Source organism: Aquarana catesbeiana, linkage group LG04 (genome assembly GCF_042186555.1).
Source record: "Aquarana catesbeiana isolate 2022-GZ linkage group LG04, ASM4218655v1, whole genome shotgun sequence".
NCBI lineage: Eukaryota > Metazoa > Chordata > Amphibia > Anura > Ranidae > Aquarana > Aquarana catesbeiana.
The window spans coordinates 576,176,862-576,195,186 of NC_133327.1; the positions used below are offsets into that span (position 1 = coordinate 576,176,862).

The window sequence follows — 18,325 nt, forward strand, 5'->3', positions numbered from 1 at the left end:
TTCCTTCATTAGTGCTGGAGTTCGAAGGGCCAGAATTTGGACTGAAAAGATTAGTGTGGCATTAGTGTGGCACAAGGGCTAGAATCTGAGTCCATTCCAGCCCAGAGAATGGGGTCAGACTTCTGAAATCATGAAACACATTGGTGATTTTACTGAATTCAGCAAATAATAACATTTAATCTGGACACATATAAGGACTCATCCTTTGCACTTCTTCAATCTAAGCAATAAAATTTCTGTGGAGGTTGTGACCCTTTTCCTCCTCCATTAGAAAACTAAAAAAAGTGTCCAGAGTTCCACCTAAATGCAAACCTAATTCAACAGATAGACTGCACAGTATTGCTCTAGGGTCAGTAATATTTTATTTGAAAATCTTGATACTTTTCACATTTTACATTAGGCAAATGTTTAAAACCTAATTTCACTGTGTATGACCTAATCTTGTAAAGAGATTTATCCAAGAGCAGGATACACTTAATGAGATTAAAATGCATTGCAAAGTAAATTACAGGTCAGGTCAGAAGCATGCTCCATAGCTAAGCACCCCTCCACTGAAAATATGCTTTAATTTAAAACACCAGTATATATATTTTTCTCTTGCTCAGAATTTGCGTATTTCAGCTGTAATAAATGACTTAGATCTATTCTAGTAAATATTAGATAGTGGGAGTTCTTTAATCACCAGAAAATGATAGTAAATACACAAACATTTTGCTACCAGATCTCCAATAACAAAATGTCTGATTTTCTATATAACAATCAAAGCGGAACTCCAGCCACTAGGACAGGAAGTGAGGATGCGTGATGCAATAAAAGTCTGTCAGAGGTTCCAACCCTTGCCCACCCTAATAGAAAAATATTATGTGTAACAAACTGTAGGGTCCCATCTTTGAATGTTTCTCTTCATTTCCTTTTGCAGTTATTCAAAAGGAAATGCGGTTAAAACTGAACTCCAGGAAAACAGTTACATACGAAAATGCCAAAGGCTTTGTATTTCTTATCATCCAGTTCTGAGATTTACAGAGGCCCGTTATACAGCGATGCCCTATTTGGCATTGGAGGGGACCTGGTGCTTCCTTTTCAGTTGATTAACACTTGTAAGTCTTGTTCCCCACCCTGGATAGTATAGGAAAAGACTGGATAGTATAGGGAAGATGCACACTGATGAGCTCATCTCTCTGTCCCTTTGCTCTTTACTCATATCAGTATGTCCCTTGTTACCATATGACCAATACAGTGCAATTGACTGGCTGCTTGTGTTGCTTTTCTTCCTTCCCATTTGAGCCCTGCTGTACAGGGGATTAACTATAGGCAAATACATAATTTCAGGTATTTAAATTGCTTGCAATAAAAAAAGATAATAAATGTACTAATGTTTTGATAAACACAAGGCATTTATATCTGCCCAGAGTTCATCTTTAACCGCTTGCGACCCGCCCACAGTAGTTGTACTGCGAGCGGGCGGCAGCTCCGGGCCGGGTGGGATGTACCTGTACATTGCGGCTTTTCTTCCAGGTTCAGTGTGCACATGCGCATGCCCTCTGCCTACCCGTGCTGTGTCCAATCACACAGCTGATTTTAGCCAATGATTTGGGCTGAAGTCAGCTGATCGGCTGTGACCAATCACACAAAAAACACAGAACTCTGAAGTGTTGTGAAAAGCGATCTGGCTTGTATTGTGAAAAGCGATCTGGCTGTTTCAGGAAAAAAAAACGGACAGATAGTAACGTAAAAGCAGCACACATTACACATTGTTAGGCATGATTGCCTCTCGGGGGATCAGGAAATTATTTTTTCCCCTGCTGTAGCAAATCGGATCATGCTTTGCTGGGGTTTTTTGCTTTCCTCTGGATCAACTGTGGGTATAGGATTGTGTATATGGGATTTTATGATTTTTTTTTTTTTTTTATTGGTTGAACTAGATGGACTTGTGTCTTTTTTCAACCTGATTAACCATGTAACTATGTAAGTTACTCCTTTGATTTCCCCTAGATGTTAATCCCTTCCCAGCCAGTGTCATTAGTACAGTGATAGTGCACAGTATTATTACTGATCATTGTATTAATGTCACTATTGATGTCAGTGACCCTCCCAGCCAGTGTCAGCTAGCACCAGATTTCCCGCCACACTATCACAGTCCCGCTATAAGTCGCTGATGACCACCATTACCAGTATAGTGTCATAGCTGCTTAAATTACAGTATATATACGATAGTTAATTAATTAATATACACTTATTGGGATTTTTTTTTTTTTTTTAGCAAAGACATGTAGCAGAAGGCACGTTGGTGTAAATTTATGAGATCATAATGATTTTTTATTGAATACATTTTATAACAGAATAAAATATTGGGGTTTTTTTCAGTCTTTTGGTGATCAAATATCACCAAAGGAAACTATTTGTGTGAAAAAAATTATACAAATTTCATTTGCGCACAGTGTTGCATGACTGCACATTTGCCAGTTAAAGTATTAAATATAAGTATAAGTTAAAGTATTAAGTATAAGTATAAGTATATAGTTAAGTATAAATGCTGTGGTCATTAAGGGGTAATACCTTCCAAAGCTCAAGTGGTTAAATCAACAGGGACACAAATCTAAAATGTTTTTTCTTTGGGTTTATTTATCTGGACCTAAATTTGAGAAAATTATGTGATACATTTCTTTGCGTTTTGGCAGTAGACGCTTTGCTTGCACACAACCAGGAGTTTTCCTTTTTACCCCAGTCAACTTCCTGGCAGGCAACCTAACTCTTTCATTTTCCAAAGGTTGCCACTTCCTAATGTCACATCAGTTTCAAGAGGAATACAAAAATGTGCACTGAATGTGTTTTGCATCAGGAGCCCTTGGGTAGTAGCCAATAATTTGAGTCAGCAAACCATATTGTTTTGTTTATGTCTTTAGTCTGACTAAACTGTGACAGTGTATTGTTAATGTCAAGAAAACTTTTGTCTTTAAAGGACCACTAAACTAAATACAACTTTCCTTAAAATAAATGCTATTCATATTAGGTGCAAAATGAATATAACAGTGAGTTCTTATGCATGGACAGTGTTAGAGATATTATAAATAATATCACCTTGAGTAACCTATTGTTGAGTAGAGGTTGATTAGAGACTGAGTAATAGACTTTAATGGGATTACTAAAATTTCACCCACAACAATCACAGCTTTTTTTCCATATATCACAAGTGTTCATATTCTTCTAAATGTTTTAACTGTAAACTATACTTTTGAGCTAAAAATGTTCCTCTGTCATAATTTAGAATCAACATATATATTTACTAGTATATGCCCACAGTTTCATTGCTTCTGCTTATTCTTTTAGTAAAGTAGAATGTATAGTTTTTGTTGTACTTTTGATGATTTGCTAACCGATTAATAATTTATGTTCCCATTGTTCTGTTTTTCAGGCAAAGATGAGCCCAGCAGCTATACATGTACAACATGTAAACAGCCATTCTCCAGTGCATGGTTTCTCCTGCAACATGCACAGAACACTCATGGCTTCAGAATCTATCTGGAAAGTGAACATGGCAGTCCACTTACACCCCGGGTAGGCATTCCATCAGGACTGGGTGCAGAATGTCCCTCACAGCCACCACTCCATGGAATTCATATTGCTGACAATAATCCCTTTAACTTATTGAGAATCCCTGGATCAGTATCAAGAGAGGCGTCTGGTCTTAATGAGGGTCGATTCCCACCAACTCCCCCACTATTTAGCCCACCACCAAGACATCACTTGGATCCTCATCGCATAGAACGCCTGGGTGCAGAAGAAATGGCTCTCGCTACACATCACCCGAGTGCCTTTGACAGGGTGCTGCGACTTAACCCCTTGGCTATGGAGCCACCAGCTATGGATTTTTCACGGAGGCTTAGAGAATTAGCTGGAAACACTTCTAGTTCCAGCCCGCCTTTGTCTCCAAATCGGCCCAGCCCTATGCAAAGGTTACTGCAGCCATTCCAATCCAACAGTAAACCACCATTTTTGGCAACTCCACCCCTTCCGCCTCTTCAGTCTGTACCTCCTCCTTCGCAGCCTACTTTGAAATCAAAGTCCTGTGAGTTTTGTGGGAAAACATTTAAATTTCAGAGCAATCTTGTAGTACACCGTAGAAGTCACACTGGAGAAAAACCTTATAAGTGTAACCTTTGTGACCATGCTTGTACACAAGCCAGCAAACTCAAGCGCCACATGAAAACACACATGCATAAATCGTCCCCAATGACAGTTAAATCAGACGATGGTTTGTCCACTGCCAGTTCTCCTGAGCCTGGAACCAGTGATTTAGTTGGCAGTGCAAGCAGTGCCCTCAAGTCTGTAGTAGCTAAGTTTAAAAGTGAAAATGACCCAAACCTGATTCCAGAGAATGGTGACGAGGAAGAGGAAGAGGAAGAAGAAGAAGAAGAGGAAGAGGAGGAAGAAGAGGAGGAGGAGGAGGATTTGACAGAAACAGACAGCCGGCCAGATTATAGTTTTGCCCTAAATCTTGAAGCTGCTCGTCACCATGAAAACAACTCTAGATCTGGCGAGGAAAGTCGATCTATGCCTGATGTCATGCAAGGTGTTGGCCTTGGTGCAATGCATCACTTTAGTGATACCTTTCATCAGGCATTGGTCGAGAAACATAAAAGAGGGCATTTATCTGAACCAGAAGCTCAAAGAGACACTTGTGATGAAGACTCAGTGGCTGGAGAATCAGATCGTATAGACGGTGGTACTGTAAATGGGAGGGGTTGTTCCCCCGGTGAATCTGCCTCAGGAGGCTTGTCAAAAAAATTGCTTCTTGGTAGTCCGAGTTCTATGAGCCCTTTTTCTAAACGCATCAAACTTGAGAAGGAATTTGATCTCCCTGTTGCAGCTATGCCTAATACAGAAAATGTTTACTCCCAGTGGCTCGCTGGTTATGCCGCATCTAGGCAGCTAAAAGATCCATTCCTCAATTTTGGAGACTCTAGACAATCGCCTTTTGCCTCTTCCTCAGAGCACTCATCTGAAAATGGTAGTTTACGTTTCTCTACACCTCCAGGAGAGATGGATGGGGGAATTTCAGGCCGTAGTGGCACAGGAAGTGGAGGAAGCACCCCCCATATTGGTGGTCCTGGAAGGCCCAGTTCTAAAGAGGGCAAGCGCAGTGATACTTGTGAGTACTGTGGAAAAATCTTCAAGAACTGTAGTAACCTCACTGTTCACAGGAGAAGCCACACTGGTGAACGTCCTTATAAGTGTGAGCTTTGCAACTACGCCTGCGCGCAGAGTAGCAAACTTACCCGGCACATGAAAACACATGGTCAGGTGGGAAAAGACGTTTACAAATGTGAAATTTGTCAGATGCCTTTTAGCGTGTACAGTACCCTGGAGAAACACATGAAAAAATGGCACAGTGATCGAGTCTTGAATAATGATATAAAAACTGAATAGAGGTATATCAATAAACCCCATGTAGATTTTTTTTTTCTAGACCCTTGTGATAAAAAAAAATAAAATAAAAATAATGAAACCCGAGGATACAAGAATGTGCTTAACACTAGCACACCTGATTTTTTTTTTTTTTCTTTTTTAATAATTTCTTTTATATTTCGTTCTCACCGTTTGAATGCATGTTCTTTATTGGGGCAATACTATTGCATTTTACGCAAACTTTGAGCCTTTCTCTTGTGCAATAATTTACATGTTGTGTATGTTGTTTTTTTTTATTTTTTATTTTTTTTTATAGAAGCATGTACGGTGTGTTTTATAGCTACTTTCAATTGTCCCTGAATTAGTTGCAAAGCAAACATTGCTGTTTCCAGTTCCGTTCTGACAAGTGACCATGCTGCGTACATTTTGCAATACATATCATGTACAGCTTTGTTTTTCAATGTGCAGAGGGGGCATCTCTTTGACAAACCTCCAGGGACAGAAATTATAGTGCTGCGAATGCTGGCAGAACCTCATTTCCTCATGCCAGGGGTTACCTGTAGTATTTAGAGAAATAAAGAAAAAAAGAAAAGAAAAATTATAAATTAAAAAAATAAAAACGCCTTGGAAATTTGCTCTTTAACTTGGTTAAATCAAAACATATCTGAGTGCCTTCAGTCTATTTGAAACCATTTAAATGGTTCTTACTATGTTGAAATGACAGTGTAGCTTAATTCAACATGGATATGTGTAGGTCTCCATTGATCTAGTGTATAATTATAATATAATGTATTTCTTTTAACTGAGGCTACCTAAAATATGACCTAGTGCATTCTAGTTAATCATCATTCTTCCATTATATTTATTTAATGATATGTAAGCTAGTTGTTCTTGCCGTCAGCTTTGAAGGAATTTGAGTCTCCTTTTTTCAATGTTACCTAACATTTTTGTAATTAAACTTTGAATTAAAGCTAAACTAAAATATAATGGCAAGGAGTTTCATTTTATTGACTCTTTGTAAGTACCTTGGAAAAAAGGAGAAAAAAATTAGAGTAAATTATTATTAATATATGTGGTTGTCTGACTGACAATCATGATCTCAAATTCTGCACTGTATGGAAAGTTAGCTAATAAGTATATGCTATCAAGTGGCACAATAGAGATATGGACACAAAGTGGTACCTTTTTATTTGAAAAGAAACAGGCATATAAGCTAGATATAATGATGATTAACTATGAACTATTGAGGCTTGCCTTGAAAATACCCCGTTTAAGTAAATGGAAAAAATAAGAAAAGAGAAACACAATTTAAAAATAAGATTGCTATATGACATTATATCTTCACTCCTGAAAGTTTTTTTATCCTCACTCCTGAAAATTTTAGTTTGTTTTTTTTTTTTTGCTTTGCACTGTATTATCATTATTAAGGATACACAGATACATTGCTGCAATGTTTCAATATTAAGCTACTATCTGCCCCAACTGGTGTTCAAATAGCACTTGACTCTTCCAGATAAAGGTGTACCTTTTTTTTTTCTTAATCAGAGGTACTGTGGTTGAGTATAAAGAATGCTCAGATACAATTAAATGCACTGTACGAATTTCCCTGTTTACAGACTTACACATAAGGGAAATATTGCAACTATTTAAAATATATATAAATATATAAAAAATGCATGTGTGCACATAAATGTGCATACAGACATTTACACCTGCATAAACAGATATATATACGCACACATACATGTGTGCAAGTGTATATGTGTGTATATATATATATATATATATATATATATATATAATATTTATATACACACACATACAACATGTATGTGTGTAAATATATATATATATATGTATATACATACATACATAAATGTGTATATATATATATATTTCTGCCAGTTATTTACTTGACTTACAGAAAACATGTAGGCAATGCTGTGAATGGAAACAGACCACCGCAAGTACTTAAAACAAATGATTGCTTTGGCTTTTACATTACAGGGGTATTTTGGTGTACAAAAGCAGTTTTAATAAAAATGTGGATTTATTTTCATTTTGTTAAGAAAGCATCACTTTTGTTTAGGGTGACTGTATTTTAGGGCTTCATTGTTTAGTAGAAGACTTATTCATTGCAAATAAAATGGTAGAGGAATTTCTATGCCTTGGATATCTCCCGAATCCGATCCTTTCAGGTTGTATAAAAAAAAAAATGTGCATTTTTTTGGGGGGGAGGGAAAATTCCTTATTATATATTACTTAAATATAGGGAAAATGCACACTCATGTTGATTCCTATGCTAAAACACATCTATTGTCTCTCTTTTTTTTCCTGTATTTTTAGAATGGTATTTGAATTTAAATGTTTGGCTAGTGTAGGAACTATAGTATTTATATCGAAGCTTGTATTTTTAACAGTTGCTTGTTCTTTTTGAAAAGGTATCACAAGGTACCTTTTTATGGTAGTGGAAAGAAACACAAGCTGCCACAATATATATTTTTTTTATTTTGGCAGGATAATATAGTACAAACTATTTGTACATTTCAAAACAAGAAAATAAAAAAATAAAAAAATCAAACAGGACATTGTACAGTAAAGAAGCCATATGATGGCTGGTTGGGAATATCAATTAAACTGTCATGCAGAGGAGCCGTCTTACAGAGGGCTGTACATATCTTTATTTTCTTCTTTTCTATGGCTGCCATACTGTATACAGTACCACAAGCTGATGGCATTGGTTTGTTCTATAGTGTGCTTTCTGTCCCTCTTTTTTCACCCTACATTCCAGCATCAAATTGTCATGTGCAGTAAAAGAAACACACATTTTAAATTTTATTTTCATTGCCAAAAAACAAAATGGTGCTTTATATTTAGATTGGAAATAAATCATATGCAAAGCATATTAAGGTAAAAGATCACTTAAAGTCAATACTTTTTTTTTTTTGTAAATGGCAATGCAGAATATTTTGTTATTGGCCTTTTCTATTCATGTAATTAAAGCTGTTTGTCGTAACTTGAAATTTTATCTTTTACTATGGGAGTCACTATTTATTATTGCATATGTGCTTTTGTTTAAAACTAGGGCACATATATTGGTCTTTTTAAAAAAATTCTTATTTTTTTATTTTATTTTAATGACCAAAGGTCATGCAAACCTGGCTTTTATTGTATTTGTTTCTGGTCTGTTAATTTCTATTGGATAAACCACTGTCTGTGTTTTTTTGGCAGTTGTCTGCATTATCCTGTTCATATACCCATTTTGTCCCTTTTATTGAAAAATAAAAAAAGAATAAACTACACAGCATAAGCCTCTTGTGACCTTATTTGAAAACTTACATAATTGACATGGTTCAAGTATCAGAAAAAAATATATTACAAACTCCTTATTTTATAGTACACATTTTGAAATCTAGCCTTAGATGCTAAAAAGTAAAACAAGCATTAACGCCTTAATGTCTTCTATAATTCTGATATTAGATATTTATAACAATTGTGTATGGTTCTTAAAACAAATCTTTTATGTTAAGAATCATTTATAAAGATCACACATTGTTTGATTTATTCAAAATGAGAACTTTGTCAAGGTCTACAAAAATTTATTAAAGCAATATAAACAACATTTTGAAGTAAAAAGTCAGGCTGCAATACAAAACATAATGTAAATTAAGCATACAATACAATATGTAATACTTTAAAGACCACCACCACATCAATCTACATTTCACCAGCTTCACTTTTATGTTGGTTTCATATTTGTACAAGCTATAAATCCAAAAATGTGTGTAAACATTACATTCAGATTTCAGTTCAAATCAGTTTTTGTTTCTCCTTCAAGCCCTCATATTTGTTATCCATTTTACAAACCATGCATGCATTACCATCTGTATGGCTTTTAGGCATATACTGTATATAGCATTTTGATTTTTTTCTGGGCCTTTGTAAAAAAAAGAAAGATTCTATTAAAAGAATACTCTTTCGTATGCATAATGGTTTGTAACCTTTTTATTCCCCTTGTCTTTATGGCAGTGCATTTTTATTTACTAAGAGTGTGATTTGTATCCCTTTTTTCTAGGGGGAAAATACAGCATCATTAAATCTAAGGACAGAACAATCAAATTTATATGGCAAGAAGTCTGAAAAGATATGCAAAAGTGTTAACAAATATGCATACCAGTATGGGCAGAAATAAATAACACCTAGCTTGGGAGGAGAAGAAGAAGAGAGAAGATCAACATGCTGATATGAACAGGCCAACCTATTGTAAATGAAAAAAAAAAAAACATCAACTAGACCTCTGCATTAAACATTTAGTTGAATAATTTTGGCCACTACACTGGACAGGGATGCTTTAATGTACATTGCTTTCCTGTATCAACATGATGTAGACTCTATTGCTATATACCCATCCACTAATCATGTTTCCAGGAATGATCTTTTATCAATGACTTAACGTAGGAGGTCACTGCTATAGAAAAGAATTTTAAGATGCTATTACAATCCCCTAAAGGCATAAATTTGATCCCCCAAAGGCACCTTATTAACTGATATGTACCATAAATGTTAACATAATTCAATTAGATGCCCATTTTGTAGGAATAAAAAAGTGGTCAGAAGTATAAAATTACTATTTCAGCTTCCTGATAAGGAAAACCCCACTAAAAAAAAAAAAAAATCACTGGGTTAGTATTTTTGCAGCTCCTTTGTCTATTTATGACTTCTTGATACCCTTATTTAAGAGATAATATACAGTGCTGCCTCGGTAACTGGGGCTTTAAAAACTAGTCAACAAGAACATAACTTACAAATGACATGTTGTACTCTGAGCTCTAAAGGAAAAATAGTAATACAAAGTGTGACATTTTCTAACTGTGTGATAAATTAACGGTGTTATAAAAACCATGAACCATTGAGGCCTTTTCAAGTTTGTTAGAATTCTGCACCAGATTTATATGGCATCCATAATGTGTTCTTAAGCTGCTGTAAAATTCCATGCAAGCATGACCTAGTGTCCAGAGAAACTTTTATAAATATATTTCTATGTTGAAAAATGTCAAACTGGAAAAAAAAAATGATGTGGTTATCATTAACTGTTTACTGTTAGATTTTCAAGGCCTACTTGTAAAAGTATTTTAGAAGCGAAACAGTGTCACAATAGAATCTTGTGGAGGCAAAATAATTTTGTTAAAAAATACTTTGTTTAACACTGATGAAGATCGTCAGTAAAGCAAGGATTTTTTTTCTGGTTCAACTCCATATACTATTTCCATTTCTATGTTCCTCTGAGTCGCAATAAATCCAAACTAAATGAGAAATAGTTTCAGTGCCTGAAATTCTAAAAATATTGCTTGCATTATGGGATTAACAGGAAGGGAGGGGGGGTCCTTTTAATGCAGTTTGTACATATTATGATATTGTAAGTTAAAAAAAAAAACTGAAAAAAAAAAACAAATCTGCCAGTTCTTATGTTACTTGTTACCCATTTTGGGTGAATTTAATGTGATGTAAACCGTTGTTATATACTGAAAGTATATTCCAAGAATCATTGTTAATATACACTATACATTTGCCTTTTAAAGGGCCAAAATAAAAAAAAAAAATGAAATTGACACAATAAATTGTAAACATTTAGGTCTGCTTTCTTCTCTCATTTTGTATTTTTTTTTTTTAATGTTTAAATAAAAGAAAAAATGGTTTTGACCTTAAATGATGGTTTTGACCTTACAAAATGATGTTAAATGAAACACATTGTTTATGCCAAATACAAATGATGGGAATTCAAAACTGCAAACTATGTGTAGGAATACCTGATATACAAGGGGAATCAACAGCATGCAAGACCACAGAAAGAAAAATGACTCTTCCAAGTTCAAGAGAACATTGCTGCTTTGGGAATTGGATATAATCAATACGCTAATCTACGCAGGCACATGACATATCCTTCTGCCCTTGCATATGTTTAGCATTTTAACAGCATCCAGAAAGTTTGGTGTCCAGTGAAGGCCTGTTAGTTGTTGAGAGGGTTAATAGCCTGGTACGCAATATTTCTTAAACAAGTAAAAAAAAAAAAAAAAAAAAAAAAAACTTAGAGAGTCTTGTTTCAGATACAGATGTCTGTTGAACCTCAAAGAGTAACCTATGACCTCATCTTTAACTTTTTTTTGTGTGTATGAGCCAAATTTAAACATGTGCTGGGTTAACTCTAAAGGCTCTGAAGCTAAAGAAATTGAATTTGTCTTTTAGCTTACTATTTAACATAAGTGCAACATGCTATTATGTTTTTAAAGTGATCCAGTTGCTTCAATACACAGTTTCCTTACAAATATGATTGAATATGCAAGCTCATAAAGTCACAACTCCAACCACAACTGTATAGCAATGAATCACCATCCAGCTACAGTAAATGTATTGCTTTGCAATGTTTCTCCAGATGGAGGCCTGTGACCTGTACATAAGTACTGTATATATCCCACTTAGTTTTAGCTGAAATTATTCTACACTGATCTGTTACATGCATGCAGCCATAGAACATCTGGAGTAGTAGCCTGTGTCTACTTTTTCTTTGAACTCTACCACTGGAATTTCATAATTTACCTATGTTTGAAGGCTCAAGGGGACTTCTTGAAAATTCTTAGAATATTTGCAAAAGGATCATCAATTATAAAACTCTCATGTCAGAATCTCATAACTTATAACACATTAGCTGATAACACCTGGCAGACCCATGTCAGAAGAGGTCTTTGTATAGCCATTCAGTTTTACTCCCAAAGTTTCAGATATCAAACAATAATATTCATGTTGGCATTGATCCAAGCTCCTGAAATATGCAAGCTCAAAACATGCTTTGTTATTATTATTTATGGTATTTATATAGCACCGTCAATTTACGCAGCACTTTACATATACATTGTATATTCACATCAGTCCCTACTCTCAAGGAGCTTACAATCTACGGTCCCTAACTCACATTCATACATACTAGGGTGAATTTAGATAGAAGCCAATTAACCTACCAGCATGTCTTTGGAGTGTGGGAGGAAACCGGAATACACGGAGGAAACCCACTCAGGCACAGGGAGAACATGCAAACTTGGTTGTATGCAAAGGTACAACAATATTAAGGTTTTTATTGTCTTGCTTCATAACTTTTTTTTATCATATACTAATGAGGACTTTAAATGAACTATTCATCAGAATCACTGGGAGCATTTTTTAAGTAATATCATTTGGCTAATATACTGTTAATAATATACACTATATTGTCAACAGTATTGGGACACCTGCCTTTACACGCACATGAACTTTAATGGCATCCCAATTTTAGCCTGTAGGGTTCAATATTGAGTTGGTCCACCTTTTGCAGCTATAACAGCTTCAACTCTTCTGGGAAGGCTGTCCACAAGGTTTAGGAGTGTGTTTATGGGAATGTTTGACCATTCTTCCAGAAGAGCATTTGTGAGGTCAGGCACTGATGTTGGACGAGAAAGCCTGGCTCACAGTCTCTTATGTGGCAAGAGCAATGTCTGCCAGCCCCCAAAATTATTAGTTAGCCATGTGCAACCCATATTGTGTTTTAGGTATAAAAACTGCAACGCTTTTTCAGGGAACAGTGGACCCTCTGTGACACTGAAGGGTCAGGGCAGACTGCAGTTAAATGATTAAGGCCTGATGGCCGAAACACGTTGGTTTTTTGATTGTTGTTTATCTACATTAATAAAACTATGTTTTTGCCGCCATCCATGGCACCAGCCTTGCTCCCTTTTTTGCACAGCCAGCAAATAAAATTAGGGGTAGTACAAAAATGTAAGGCAATATTAGAGAGACAAATAGACTGGAGGTTAGGGCATGTGGCAGGTCACAGAGTCCAAAAAGGACAAAGAGTAAACAAAACACCTTTAAACAGGCACTGACTGGATGGTCAGATACATAAATATTCCTGATTTCTGCCAAGTGTGGAGATGTAGCATTACTGGACTGCAGTCCTTTTTATGGATCAACAGGTGGCAGAGGTTGCAGTCTGATCTGCTGAGTCACAATAGAGTAGTTATGGTAATGGAGCAAAGGCAACACAACACAAGGCAATAACTTTGTCTGTGACATACTTTATATGGTCCCTCTTGTCTTCATAAGCCAGCTTTCTCTGAATCTGATGCAAGAATAGCAAGGCCAAGAAAATAGCACAGGATACACAAAACAATGTATACAGCAAGTGTTTTTTCCAGGCACATGGGGTTACCATAAAATACATTGTATACTTTAACAGACTGACTGAGTAATTCAAAACAGATTATGAAAGCTGCACAAACATGGACTCTTTACAGCAAAGTAACTGTGGCTCAATCATGGTAACACGTGACTGCATAGCATAATCTCTCACAGCCAATCTTTACCACCCTTTGTGGCTGTGACACAGCGGAGCTCTGCAGGGGATTTTCATTGTTGATGACTCCATATGAAAAAAAAAAACAGATGAATACTGGAGATGTGTAAATAGTGGGAGATCCCCATATATTTCCAGAATTATCATAAAGGTTTCCAAAATATCCTGAATGGTTTCTTTTCTTTTCCCTGCTGGCTATGCAAGTAACTCTCAATCACCATAAGTTTACTGTGTGATCGTTATTTCACAGAATAGCTGGGAATTCATCTGATGAGATATCCCTGCACCTTTGGCTGCGCTGTGGACTTTGGTCCCTTGTCTACTTTTTTGACTACAATAATATTATGCCCTAAGCTCCTGAAGAATCGTTTTTGAATACGCGTAACATGTAGAGCTGAGCTGAACCACGACACACCGCCTCTTCTAAAATTATGTTACTACATCAAATTCTTGGGGAGTGACCTTTGGGTTTCTCATTACAAAGTATTCCAATTTTATATGATACATAGGTGGTGTGTTGTATGCTTTAAGGCACAATTGTGGATGGTCAATGTTTTTTAAAGTGTTTCATATGTTTCTGTAAATAAATAAATGTATATACTTTTTTAGAAAATTATTAAGTGTTAAGCCTATAAAGTCCATCATCCAAAAATGTATTTTCCAAATATAATATATCGGGACGTGGCATATGTCTACTCACATCTCGTATCCACAGTACCACTCTGTGATGATACGATTCCAATTTATCTATAGTCTCTAAAAGACTCCTAACAGCAGAGGGGAAAATGTACTAACACTGGAGTAGCCAGAATCTGGAGCAGCTGTGCATGGCAACCAGTCATCTTCTTTCTTTAATTTTGAAAGTTAGAAGCTGATTGGTTACTATGCACAGCTGCTCCAAATTCTAAGCATTCCAATTTGAGTAAATTCTCCCCCAGAGAGTCTAGCTGACAATCACTACTTCAGTAAAACAGTTCAGAACACAAACAGCTACTTGTGATAATCCTCATAAACCGCTCTCAGTGAATTCCAGGAAACTCTAGTAACACAGGCAATTATCCTGAGGGATCCATGGTCATAGGGTCACCCCACTGGAATTGGGTTACTCCAGTAGCAAATGAAGAGTGGCTACTCACAGTAGCTGGGACTTCCCGAGAAGCTTCATTCTATTAGGTTCCTGACCAGCTGCCCAAATGCCAGTTTTGATAGTGAAGGGCTGCTCAACTAGCTGTAGATTACTTGCCTAGTTAAAATGGGAGTTTAAATGGGCCCATGTGCCTGCATCTGAGCATGGTGAATAAATGGCCAATTTGCTACAGTCCTTTTTCACTCAGATTTGCTGTCCCTGGCAAGCTATAAGGCCATTCAAATTCCAGGAGTCCAGGGTAGCTCCTGAATAGTCCAAAATAGGCCGGGTGACACTGGACAACTGGAGGGATTCAAGAGCCACCCAACTGGATCTGGAGTACTCTGGTAGCAATTGAGGAGGTGATTCCCACAGTAGCTGGGTATTCAGGGGTTACGACAGTGATGGGCTGCCCACCTGGTTGCAGATCACTTGCCCAGCTTCTGCTTCTGCCTCATCAATTGTGGCCTTTCTGAACTGCTATGGGGACCATAGGAACTTCTCTTCCCTGGACATGTTCAGGAACCCAGGGATTCTACTGTGTAACTAAACAAAAAATGCATCTTGTGTGATTCTCTCAGAGGCTTTGCTTTAAAAATGATAGCTCACAAAAGTGTGCATAGTTAGAAGTGTTACTGCTTCATAATTTTCAGGTTTAATTAGACTGGAAGACATTCATATGTCTCATGCCATACACTCCATGACAGACCACATTTTTTATGAGCCTCCCCCAACCTCGTTTGGCCACACCTCCTCCTCTTTAACATACTATTCTAAGCAGGTTTGAACTAGGGAGACAAAAAAACCCCCCTGCTCATATCATGACAGAGTAGCAGCCGTTATTTCGATCTTTGTAAATCAGCTATCAATCAGCATGATGTAATATGAGGGGTGGAAGTGGACCTAAAATACATAGGGACATCAGTCTTTTAACTACATATTAGCTATTACCCCCATTGCAAGGAACATGGATAAAGTGTTAGCTGGTTGTACATGATTTAGTGAAACATTACTAAAAAATCTTTGAAGAGAAATATATAATGTGTGTATATACATATATATATATATATATATATATATATATATATATATATATATATATATTGTGCCCATGGCAGATAAATGCAGGTTTGCCCCAGTTCTCCAGCCTCTTCCATGATGACATACTACGCACTAATGAAGGAAGTATATCAATGGGATTTACTAAAAGACTGTTCACTTTGCAAGGAAACTTTCTCTTAGCTTAGTGAATGTGGTGAAAAATCACTTTGCAGAGAATACATGAAAGGGAGAAAAAAGTTGCATGCAGATGATTGGATGATGGAAGGCAGCTGAGCTCTATCACATTCAAGTTAAGAAAACATTTGCTTACAAAGTTAAAATTCCTTTGCAAAATGAACATTTTATGTGTAATAAAACTGGCCCCAATCTGTAATATTTCTTATTGTTTTGATTAATATACTTTTTTGGGTTGGGTGTTAGGTGAATACAAATAGGTAGAAATCTAATATGTATGTTAAAATCGAAATATATGCAACATCCCTAAAGAATGTGCTGTGTGCATAAACAAAATTTTAATTTTACTTTACTTCAGTCCCACACATGAATATATTGTGAACATTTTCTGAACATTTTGAAGCAGTGGAACATTCTAGAAAAATAAACACAATTTGTGAGCTTCAGATTGAAAAATAAATACTGCATGAAAGGAAAATTAAAATAATCAAGGTCTTTTTAGTTGTAAAATGTGTGATGTCAGGGCACACATTGATAAAAGTAGTCTTTTCACTGGCACTGGAGGAAGCAACTATGGAGTTGTATGTCAAATAGCAACAGAGTATAAACTTATTCTACATTTAAAGAAACTAGAAACATGTCAGCGCAATACACTTTTTCTGGAGCCCAATGTCTACATCAGAAAATGTTGGAGACATTTTAAAGCCAAATTCAAGCCAAGACATATGTTTTGGGAATTTAAACTTATAAACTCTGTCAATGTTTTAATACCATCAGTATTTTTATTGGAGAGATATTTCCTCCTTTTCTATCCTGGTGACCACAAAGGAAGAGAGGCGATATCTTTAATCAGGGACAGAGACAGCAATACAATCCTGACAGAGATCCCATCCTTTCTCCATTTTACAAAAAATAAAAAAAAAGTTTCATTATCATCATTGGGGAGATTTTGCTCACTTCCTGTCTACATTGGAAGTGAAGGATGATCATGGCAACAACAGTAAAACCTGGCAGAGCTAAAAAAGGATTGGCTGGAGTTGTGCTTGCATTTTGGTACCTACATGTGGTCCTCTCACCGCATCATAATTAACTAGGTCTGAACTGTGAGAAAAGCTCCTCCTCCTGATTTTATGCAAGATTAGTGCTTTACTATGTATTAGCTGTGTTATCACAGGTTGGGTAAAGATGTGACAGGTTGGGTAACAACACAACATGGGAGGATGTCAGAACGTAACTGAAATAAAATCATCCCTCCAATATAAAACACATCATTTCTGAAAAATGGATCAATGCCTCTACATCTGAGCACAGACAGAAGAGAATAGAATATGTTTTATAGTTGTATTTATTTTTCTAGCTCAGGACTACTTAGGCTTAATCATCCACCAGAAGAGCATTCCAGCTGCAAATACCATTAGACACATAGGGGGTTATTTACGAAAGGCAAACCCACTTTGCACTACAAGTGCACCACAAGTGCACTTGAAAGTGCACTTGGAAGTGCAGTCACTGTAGATCCGAGGGGGACATGCAAGGAAAATAAAAAACAGCATTTTATCTTGCACATGATTGGATGATAAAATCAGCAGAGCTTCCACTCATTTCAGATCTACCCCTTAGATTTAGAGCGACTTTACTTCCAACTGCACTTGCAGTGCAAAGTGGATTTGCCTTTCGTAAATAACCCCAGTAAACCCTTCTGGCATCCACCAGGGTTTGCAGATGGTATTTCTGGGCTTTCTGGACTCCAAACTGGATCGGCTAGGACAGCAAGTAAATATGCAAAGATGTTACGCTTAGTAGTTTCAGCAGTTGTGTAAAGCAACACACAACTTTTCTCTAATACCATAGCTGGTTTTAAACATTCAGCAGGTTTGTATTGCAATCTGGGTCCCTGCTGAGGGAATATCACCTAACTTCTCATCCCAGTGACCTAACTACAAGTGAAAAAGAACTAAACATGGACAGAAAGAGTGATTCCTACATCAGGGATTTCCAATCTTTCTAAACAAAGGGCCAGTTTACAGTCCTTCAGACTTCTGGTGGGCCGGACCGTGAGAGAGATTGTGCTCACTTCCTGTCTCACTTAACATACAAGAGGTCACTGCAAATCTTTGTTGAGGGTTCAGAAATGGTAATAAAAATCAGACAGTTGTTGGCATGTGATTATAAAATAC

General features: G+C 36.5%; 1 protein-coding gene across 6 annotated transcripts in view; it reads left to right on the plus strand.

The window, feature by feature from the left end:
- Window positions 1-11,024, plus strand: part of BCL11A (BCL11 transcription factor A) — a 203,617-nt gene extending 192,593 nt beyond the window's left edge. For 5 of the 6 annotated variants that reach the window (XM_073628108.1, XM_073628107.1, XM_073628109.1 and 2 more), the window contains exons 3-4: window positions 3,413-5,429; window positions 9,482-11,024. In XM_073628108.1, coding sequence (XP_073484209.1) covers window positions 3,413-5,427 — 2,015 coding nt within the window. In that variant the 3' untranslated portion in view covers window positions 5,428-5,429; window positions 9,482-11,024. The remainder of the gene's footprint in view (window positions 1-3,412; window positions 5,430-9,481) is intronic. The other variant, XM_073628110.1, reaches the window with a different exon arrangement.
- Window positions 11,025-18,325: the final 7,301 nt, after the last annotated feature.